The 10,284-nt window shown below is 54.3% G+C and overlaps 1 protein-coding gene across 3 annotated transcripts in view; it reads left to right on the top strand.

The window, feature by feature from the left end:
* Positions 1-10,284, top strand: part of GARNL3 (GTPase activating Rap/RanGAP domain-like 3) — a 106,654-nt gene that overhangs the window by 74,505 nt on the left and 21,865 nt on the right. For all 3 annotated transcript variants that reach the window (XM_012721379.1, XM_004677317.2, XM_012721380.1), the window contains exons 13-18: positions 330-375; positions 1,180-1,286; positions 2,544-2,659; positions 4,197-4,301; positions 5,254-5,328; positions 8,087-8,198. In XM_012721379.1, the coding sequence (XP_012576833.1) occupies positions 330-375; positions 1,180-1,286; positions 2,544-2,659; positions 4,197-4,301; positions 5,254-5,328; positions 8,087-8,198 (561 nt within the window). The remainder of the gene's footprint in view (positions 1-329; positions 376-1,179; positions 1,287-2,543; positions 2,660-4,196; positions 4,302-5,253; positions 5,329-8,086; positions 8,199-10,284) is intronic.

Genomic DNA, 10,284 nt, shown 5'->3' with positions numbered 1-10,284 from the left:
GGGGTGCATGGGATGAAATCAGGTCTGCTCTCACTTTGGGGCCACGTTTGTGCCTCAGGCAAGAGGACTGGTCACGTGGCTTTGGTGGCGCTTAGTGCCGTAAGTGCTCCTGTGTTTCCCTCGCTTTCTGACGTGTTGGAGACTGGCCCTTTGGCCCTTTCCCAGAGGGGGAGCGCAGAACTGGAACTCAGGTTCCCTCCTGGCCTGAGAGGTCCGATGCCCCGACCCTGAAGTGCAGGGTTAGGTGATTCTGCCCAAGGGGTTTTCAGAACACAAGCTGTTGGCTAAGAGTGTGGGGTTGCTGGCTAATCTCCTTAACCATCGCCAAGATATTTTTGCCTTAGTGAGATATGACCAACAAAATGACAACTACAGGTAGGTGGTGGCTTCGTCTCCATGGCTTCCTCTGTTTCTCATGTTGATTTGGTATTGATTTGGTGGCCTGTTGATTTGCATATTTCTTGATTGATTGGATAGGAGTGTCCTCACCTTGTAGAACTTTCTTCACGCCCACTCTCTCTGGGGGAAATACGCTCCCTGTAGTGTTGCTCTGAGCCACAGGCCCAAGGGCCCAGGATAGCTCATGGGACCCACAGTGGGCTCACATGGGATCTGTCTCATCTTGTCCTGAACACCCTCTTCCATGGGCTAATCCACCTCTGTTTTAAAAATTAGCCTCTTAAAAGGTCTCATGCTTGAAAAGAGCATGAACTTTGAACCAAATATATTTGGGTTAGAATCCCAACTCTGCCGCTTACTAACGTTACAGCTTTAAACAAAACGTTTTTCTCCTGAGACACAGTCTTGATCTGTAGAAGGAAGGTCCCGATGCCACCTTGGCAGCTTGGCAGGAACAGTCAGTGCTGTCTTCAGATGCCTGGCACATTGCCTGGGGTACAGTGGGTGCTCCGGGGAGGCCTTTGTTGACATCCCTGGGGTGCCTGCCCTGGCCACAGCTGGGCGAGCCAGACCTCAAGGGACTTGGGGGAGATGGGCTCAGCCTGTGGCATGCAGGAGGGGGAGCCAGGTGGCCCAGGCCCTGGCAGCAGCTGGAGAAGGTGCTGCTCCTGGGCAGTGAATATTCCTCCCACACCGCCCAGGCAACCAGCCACATGTCAGGTCAAAGTACTGGTGATCTTTGAAGAAAAGCCAAGTAACTCTGAAATGTTCTCTGTGTAGGCTGAAAATATTTTCAGAAGAAAGTGTACCCCTCTTTGGCCCTCCCTTGCCATCCCCACCGGTGTTTACAGACCACCAGGAATTCAGGGACTTTTTGCTCGTGAAATGTAAGTCTCAGGTTCAAGCTGCTTTTGTGACTTGTTCAACATGAGAATACAACTCCCCCAGGATGCCATGTAGGACGTTCCACTGTGTTTCATGGGGCAGGCTGAGTCTGGGCCTGTGGGACTGGTCTCATGTCCACTGGGCTCCCCATCTGGTGTCCAGGCTCCCCAATGGCCATCTTGAAATCTCTGCCTCTGTTTGTATTCATGTGTTTGTCAGAGTGGAAGAAGGTGGGGAGGAGAGTGGGTATGGTCCTATCTTAGGGATGGGAAGAGTAGTCATGGGGTATATATGTGTGAGAGACAGAGGCAGACAGACTGACCGTCAGAAGATGAATGCACTGTGTGTGGGACCTGACAGCTCAGGCTTCACTAGCTAGTGAGTGTTGCCTTGCAGCTCCCCAATAGCACCCAGATACCTGGCCCTAGCCCCGGCCTCATGCCCCAAGAGTTGTCTCCTCCCAGTACATGGAGCCTAGCTAAGAAATGCTTGTCCCCAAGAAGTTCAGTTTTCAGCCTCTGACCACTGTCCTTCCTTTTCTCTCACTATGGGAACACTCACGGTTCGTATTTACTCTGTTCAGAGTGCCAAGCCCTGTGCAAACTCTGCGTGTGCCTCATTTAAGTTTTGAGATGCCGTCATAAGGAGATAGCTCCTGCACAGGGCAGAAATCAGCCTCCCGGAAGCTAACTGAGCTGCAGAAGGCAGGGAGAGCGGCCCCCCAGCCTCGGGGCATGCTGCGTGCGTGCTGACGCTGCGTCGCCCAGTGTGTGGAGCCCAGAAGCTGCTAGTGTTTTTCCCAAAAGAAACTTCCATTGCAGGCTAAGCACGCTGCTTAGACAGCACGCTGCTTAGACAGATGTGATTTCCAACAAATGCAGCAAATGAATACTCGATCTTACTGAGTGTCACGCTGGTGTTCTGCTTCTTGTGTTGGGTGGGTGGATGCGAAGGTAGAAAAGTGGGTGAGTGGCGGGTGGGTGAATGAGTAGAATGGGATTGAAGCACAGTGGATGTGTACTGGCTGTGTCTTCATGTAGTGAGCTAAATCCTGTGCTCCTGAAGCCTGCAGGCTGACAGGAAAAGTAAGGTGGACGGGCCTGTGTAGAGGAATTCAGAGTTTTTAGGAACTTCCTCGAAGGAGGGGTGATACATGCATTGGGAAAGTGGGGACATTCACTGTGCAGAGTTCCCTTAAGAAGGACATTCTTCAATCACATTAATATTTGTTATTCCCTCTATAACTTGATTTATTTTAGTAATTAATGGTGAAAAAGCCACTTTGGAAACCCCAACATTTGCCCAGAAACGTCGACGTACTCTGGATATGCTGATTCGATCCTTACACCAGGATCTGATGCCAGATTTACATAAGGTAACTCTCCCGGGGTTTGAGTTGAGAACACAGCCCCTGTAATGAGTCCTGGCTAGAAAAGCCCAGGAGTCGCCTGGTCCTTGCCGTTCAGACCCGGCTGTGACCTGTCACCGCACGAGGGAGGGATTTTGAAGGCCCATGCCAGGAGTATGGCGCTCCTAATACCAGGCCTGTGGAGATGGAGGTGCAGCAGGTGTGGGTGTCAACCAGTGTTCCTGGGGCACTGGAGACTGCTATTGGGGGGTGTCTGCCCTCAGAGGCACTGCTCAGAGTTACCAGGCCACAGCTGAGGGGCAGCAAAAGGTGAGGGTCTTGCAGAGAGTTTGGTCTCTTTGCAAGGTTTTCTGCAGACTGACTGCTCGCCCCTTATTCAGCCACTGAAACAAGCATTCACATTTGTGGAAAATCCATTTCATGGGCATAGGAAGGAGGTGAGCCAGCGCCTCCCAGGCGCCTGTGTGTGTGCTCTGGGGGCCTGCAGACTCAGGCTGAGCGCTCCAGCAGCAGGGACTCTTATCAGAGCAGAACCATCATTGTGCAGAAGCGTTGCCCGGTTTCCCAGGAAACACAGAGCAAGCAGGGAGACTCCCGAGACACTCACACGAGGCCCTGCAGGGGAGTTGCTGTCAGCTGTGTAGTGATGCAGCATCAGCGTCCAGGTGCTGGCCCAGGGAGGACAAATAATACTGAGTGGGCCAGTGGCCCTCAGCCCTCCCCCGGCACAGCGACCACCACCATGGCACAGCTCCTCTCATGACATCCGGGACTCACCCAGACTAAGCCCAGGGCCCCAGAGCAAGCCATACAGGAATCTGTCCGTTCCTTTCTCCGCTAAGGTCAGGGAAGGGTGCAGAGATGTGCCAAGAGGAGCCCCTGATGGCCCCCCAGCTGGAGGAGCTAGCTGGAGCCCTGCTGCCTCAGGCCCAGACCAAGCCCCCTATTAAATACTCTCAACCCCTGCCCGTGTCTCCTCCTTTAAAGATCACCCAGGTGCCAGTCTGTGCCCCCCGTTATACTGTGGCAAAGTAGTGGGTGCTCATTCAAGGCTCACCAGTAGAATGAGTGTGCCTGATTCTCGGATAAGAACGGACGTCAGAGTGTGTGCCACGCTTGTACGCGTCTACTCCTCTGTCCCCGACACACCTCGGGGTGACTACTAGTCCCACGAAGACACCAGGATCAGAAGTTAATGAACATGCCCCAAAGTGACCCTGAGGGTCACAGCATTTCCCATTCCAGGGGTACCATGTGCACGTGTTCTGGGGGTTCCGCTCGCTGAGAATGGCCGGGGTGGCCCAGCTCACATCAGTGGGGAGTTGGGAGCACTGAGCTACCAGTTGGCCTAATGGCAAAGCCCCTGCCCTCAGCCACCTCCCCAGGCTGCCTGCCGCCTGTGGAGCTGTCGTCCCAAGCACCAAACAGGTGGCAGGCATGTAGGGTAGACGAGGCCGCCGGGCGAGGAGCTTTGTCATTCGGAGATGCCAAAGGATGAGACTTGACGACCATTTGTGGACCTTAATGTGTTTTTCTTTTTTAGAACATGCTTAATAGACGATCGTTTAGTGATGTCTTGCCCGAATCACCCAAGTCAGCACGGAAGAAAGAGGAGGCCCGCCAGGCAGAGTTTGTTAGAATAGGGCAGGTGGGTTTTACGCTGACACTTCTTTTTATTATTATTGCAAGACAAGGATCTGTAAGCCCATCCAAACAAGGTGGCCCTTGCATATGGAGTTTTGTTTGCACACTCCTGGAAGAGCGCTGTACTGCCGCCCAGGGTTACTGGGGACACAAGTGAATTTTGCTAACTGCAGAGGCATTGTTCACCACGTGTGCGAGGGAGAGGAAAGCACTCCACATGGGGGGCGCGGGCAGGGGCTAGTGACCAGAGCAGAGGCAGGAAGGCCCCCCGCTGACGCCCTCCGGCCATCTGCCTGCCCCCTAGGATTTTCTGAAGAGTGGGGATTCAGAGTACGGACAGCGCCTCGAGCGCCTCCCTGCTGGGGTAGCACAGAACGTGCCCAGGTGCAGCGGCCACAGCGGGGCTGCAGCCCCCGCTTCTTGCCCACCACGGAGCGGTCCCCCCCTTGGCCTCGTTCCCACGCTACACTGGCGTTTCTCAGCTCCGGGGGTGATGCCGGTCCCGTGTCACAGGGGCAGGCTGCCAGCTGCAGCGGAGATTCTCGCCCGAGGGCAGAGGGCAAGCAGGCACATGGCGAAGGGGCTCCTGCGGCGACGGCAGGCCCAGACGCAGAGATGGCGTCTCTGAGCTGTGCCCCACGGCCCTCAGCCAGGTCCTCATCGAGAGACACCCGACTCACCGTCAGAGTCTGACTCGGAGCTGGAGGAGGGCCTGGGGGCTGTGTCAGTGCGCACAGTGGCGTCTGCGGGTGTCTAGACATGGCAGGATGTATGGCGTCGTCAGGATTCACCGCCTCAGCCGGCCGCCGGCCTGCCCTGTCTTCAGAGATGAGCAGCGTGGCAGCTGAGGCTTTGCCCTGAAATGACTTCTTTTAAAAATGCCAAATCATAATTGCTCATCTTGCTGCCCTCCTACTGCTTGACAGCAAACTTTAAAGAGGTCTCTTTTTTGCTAGGCGCTAAAACTGAAATCCATCGTGCGAGGGGACGCTCCATCTAGCTTGGCAGCTTCAGGAATCTGTAAAAAAGAGGTGAGTTGATGACAATTGAACTTCAACCGTGAATGCCTTCTTTCTGAGATTCTGGGGAGAGGTTTGTGGGGCAGAAGGAGGAAGAGCGCAGCCACCGGGGAGCCCCAGGTAAAGATGGGTCGGCACTAACACGCTCCCCATTTGCCTGGCCCGGGCATGCGGCGCCCTGCACGCCGGCCGGAGTGGGGTACTGCGGCGCGGGGTACTGCGCGGCACTCCGCAGCCGGCTCCCCACGCCCCGCAAGCTCGCGCGCCTGCGCGTGGCCTGGCCGCCTGACGCACGCACGCGCCGGCGGGGAGCTCTGGGGCCCAAGACTCTGCATTTCCACAAGCTCGCAGGCGGGGCCTGTGGGGCTGACACGCACACACCAGAGCACCCTCGGGAGCAGCGGCTCTCAAGCGTCAGTGTGTCTTAGAATCACCGTCCCCGCCGGAGAATCCGCCTTGCTGACAATGCTGGTGCTGCTGGTGCCGGGAGCACGGCTGCTTACTGTGGCATCCATTCGGCCAAGAATTCTGTGGACTTTGGATCTCTTCTAGGTCCCCTTTCACGCAAAAAAAAAAAAAAAAAAAAGCCAACTAGGTGATAGCGAATAGGGGAGAGGGGAGGGAGAGAAGCTGCGCCAGGGACTGGCTGGCGCCAGGCCTGGACTGTGAAGCCGCTCGCTGTGCTGAGCTGTGTCTGTGTTCATGCGTGCCCAAGGCCGCTCAGAGGAAAAACACTTCAGAGACAGCACATCTCCAGAGATGCGCCCTTGTTGCAAACCCGTTCCTCTACTTCAGTAGTGAAGTTCTGATTCGTGTGTGAGTGGAAGAACCTCCACACTCTAAAGTCTGTTCAGAAAGGATGAGCTCGAGGCGCAACCAGCGCTGAGCCAGCAGACTGGGGGCGTCCTTCCGAAGGCTGTGGCCATTTGCACTGTCTGCCCGTGGAAGTCGTGGTGTTGGGTAGACACAAGTCCAAGGTGATTGAGTGACCTTCCTACTAAGAACTTCTTAGCCAAGCAGAACAAAAGCCTGTGGAACCGTAACTGTCAGCAGTGCGGGAAGGGCTTCCATCTTGGCTCAGCTCCTGACCTCCCCCGTGGCCATCCGGAAACGCTGCCCCAGAGGCCCTGGGGACTGTGGCCCCGCTGCCCGCTGCTCCTGGAGAGCCCTGCCTCCCAGCGGTGGGCTCCAGCAAGCTCGTGGCGGGCTGTTTCTCCAGATGAGCTCACGGGCTGGGGAGCCAGCAGACGGGGCTGTGCCCGGGCAGGGAGGCCCAAAGACTGCGTGCTCCCCCCGCAGAACCATGCCCAGCCCCTCGCTGGGCGCAGGGGCATCCAGTGCAGCGACAGACGCCATCGGTCCTCAGACCACACACGTCTGTGACTGGTCAGATTCAAGTTGCTGACGTTGCATGGAAGGTGTCCTCAGACATGGAGAGAGCCCCGACACACACACACCCATTGAACTGTGCTAGTGGCACATTACGGTAACATTTTGACTATAATTTCAGGGTGTCACAGCCCCCCCTTGACCCACCTCCACTCCCTAGAGACCTGCGTGGGTCGCCTAGCGCACTTAGGTCTTCCAGGTGGAGAGCCCTGCGCCAGCTGCGTCCTTGGCTCAGAGGACTAGGAGTTGGAGTCACCTAAAGCTCTGTCGTCGTCCCCGTCTCTCCCCGTGGACGTGCGTACTGGCTGGGCTGTCTCAGACTCTACTGTAAGTCGCACCTGTGGAGTTCCCAGAAACCTGAGGGAATGCCCTTTCAGTGAATGACCTGCACTGGAGGTCTGTTTCACCCTAGGACATGCTTTCACGTTTATTCTTTATGTGGTCCAACCCAAATGCTCCTTTGGAGATGGTGGGTTTCTGAAAAGCGGAGCATTCTTTCCTATGTAGCAGTAAGACACCTTCATGTCATCTGCCCCAATGACATCCTTGGGGGTGCCCCCAAAGCCATCACTTCTACTTTGAAAATGTGAGCGCGTGTCCACCCCTTGGGTACAAACACCCCTGCACATGCTCACATGGGAGAGTAAAAGTGAAGACGCAAGACTGACGAGTCCCTGAAGACCCCCAAATAGCGTCACTGTCCTTTGAGGCCAAGCCATGTGTTTTGGAAGGAAGTTACTGGTTCTACTGAAAATTGCGCATAATTCTGGTGACGAAGACCCCAGCAAACACTGCCCACTGGCCCTGCGCAGCCACGCACAGCCCAGAGGCGGCGGCCTGAAAACGGGCGAGGGCCCCAGCTCTTGCCACACTCCTGCCCACAGGTGTTAGTTTTTCTTTCAGTGCCCACAGCCTTGACATGAGTAAGCATTCCCCTGCTGAGACACTGTCCACTTCTGCTTGATCATTTCGCTGAATCAGCAATCAAGAATCTGACTATGGGTAGCTTTGTGGGACTTCCTTTTAGGGTGAACTGACAAGAACACTCAAAAAAAAGTGGGCATCCTTGGGTCCATCCTCCAGGTGTTAAGGAAAGAGGCTTGCTTAGGAAACCTATTCCAGGGCTTCGATTGCCCCCGGGGACACTTAGGCTCTGACCGCTGGAGACAGCACGGGGTGTCCCCACTGAGAACTCACTCTCCTCGTCTGCATGCGGGTTTGAAAGGAGACTTTTCTCCTTAGACAGGTAACTGACCCTGGATCCTGCTTAGCTTCTGGGGTCGGGGGGCTGCTTCGCTACCGTGGCTGGCGGTGGACAGTGAGACCCCGGGCGGCCAGTGCACCCCTCCCCGTGCGCTCACTGCCCCTCCTTGCCTTCCAGCCTTGGGAGCCCCAGTGCTTCTGCAGCAGCTTCCCTCACGAGGCCGTGTGTGCGGACCCCTGGGGCCAGGCCTTGCTGGTTTCCACGGACGCGGGCGTCTTGCTAGTGGATGGTTAGTGAGTAGCTGCTCCTTCCTCCGTCTTCATGTAAATGCCGACCGCCTCGCGCCTTTAGCTAGATGCCATCTGCAGTGCGGCTGGCCAAACGTCATTCTGCAAGGTGAGCGCCTGCTTCCAGGGCCAGCAGAGGAGCGGGCAGGTCTGCGAGCTGGCGAGGCTGCAGCCCAGGCCCCGTGTCTGACCAGCCCCAGTGGGGGGTGGCCTTCCTGACTGCTTATGGTGAGGTCACATTTTGCCTTAAGTTGACAAGGACACGTGGTTATTTAGGGGGGTGGTCTCCCTCAGAGGCCTTTTTGTTGTTTTTAAGGTTTGTAATTCGAAAAGTACTTGGTGTCCAAACAAACAAAAATATTAGGTCAACCATCTCTGATGGCTTGGGTAAAAACAAAAAGTTTTGATGGGGAGAGACAAAGTTCAACTCAATATAAGATCGAACTCTGAGAGCGGGCCAGGAGGCGCAGCTGAGGAGGGTCAGCCCTCTCTCCCCTGGAGGGGAGCTGTGGAGGAAGCTCGCCGGGATGGGAATTTAATTTAGACTCAGAGTCCCTTCCAGCGGGCAGACCGTTTGCATTATTACAAACTCCTCGTGAACGATTGGGGGGAGATGTTGGAACAGGTTACCTTCAGGGGCCGCCCAGGAGCCATCAGCAGAGAGACAGCATCTCCCAAGCCACAACCCCGTGTCTCTGGTGACTCTAAGCGGATCTGGTGCCTACACCTACCCTCGCCCGACCCCACCCCCCGCCCCCAGTCAGCACTTTTTCTAAGTTCCTGCCCTGTGCTGGGATCTGTGCCACGCAGAGCCTTTCTCATGGGTCTCTTTCTGATATTCTTGACATTTGTTTTCATTGTGTGCATACATGAATATATAACTGGTTGCCTAAGACACGTTTTAAAATTAGTATGTTCAAAGCTTCAGTGTTTAATTTTAGAAACTATAAAACAGAAAGTTTTGTGATTTGGAGAAAACTTCTCTGAGCCTTGGATGTCTCTAAGTGAGGGTCATTTTTTAAGTGGGCAAAAGTCATTTATAATGATGGAAAATGATGAAATCAATAAAGCAGATAGGTGATGATAAGTACCAGGAGGGGAGTGTGGAGATTAAATTAGGTGACCTGTGGCTGGCCTGAACTAGGGTCTGTCTGATTAAGTGGCAGCTGTCTTCCCTGTATCTCTAGAAACTTGCTAAGGGGTAACGAATCCTTAGGTGTTGTCAAAAGTGCAGCCAATTTTTATGCTAAAAATAAAACAGACCTTAGAGGTCAGGCCCAATGTCTTCATGTTCTAGATGACGAAACTGAGGCCCGTGGCAGCCAGGTGACCAGCCCAGAGACAGAGCTTCCGGTCCACTAAGAGCTCTTTCCACTAAGCCAGTGACATGTCATTAAGATCAGAGTACGTGTGCAGGGTTTCTGTCTTTACCCTCACACAGGTTTCCAAAACTCTAGCCCTAGGAAAGTAATTAGGAAGACAAAATCTGTGGTTACAAGAATATTCATTTCTACCCATTTGCCTTTTTGGAACAAGAAAGTCAAGGGTCTGTCTCGGCGACTGCTTATAAGACTTGAACAGAATTCTACTTGAGCTGCTTCCATTTTTTTGTAACATAAAATCCAAACCAAGATGGCCAAGTCCCTTATGGAAATAGTCACCAGTATGCACCTAAGGTTAATGGCAGTGTCAGGTATGAGGAATATGGTGATTGCCAGGAAATGTGGGGGAGTCGTCTCACATGGGGGTCCCTGTGTGCACCTCCCAGCAGCTGAGGTGTGTCACCCCATTCCGTGTCCTGATTACATAGTCGTGCCTCCCGTCCTGAGCGTCGGCCAGGCCCTGGCGCTCTGCATTCCTGGCTGGGCTTCTAAGCTGCCCTTCTCTGGTTGGTTCTCGGTTTACCTTTTCTTATCTACACTTAACTGTAGGGATGGTTTCATGAGTAAATCTGCATTTCGTTTCCGGCCAAGTTAAGTCCCTCTCTATCCCGTTAGCCTTTGTTTGGTTTCAATAGACATCTCCTCGAGAGTCTGCTCCTTTCAAGGTCATTATTCGAAATAAAGAGGCTGTCTGTTTTTTTTTTTT

The sequence above is a fragment of the Condylura cristata genome, unplaced genomic scaffold (assembly GCF_000260355.1).
Source record: "Condylura cristata isolate star-nosed mole 26May11 unplaced genomic scaffold, ConCri1.0 scaffold00006, whole genome shotgun sequence".
NCBI classification, from domain to species: domain Eukaryota; kingdom Metazoa; phylum Chordata; class Mammalia; order Eulipotyphla; family Talpidae; genus Condylura; species Condylura cristata.
Note: the sequence above shows the minus strand (reverse complement) of the source record. Positions and strands in the feature narration are given on the sequence as shown.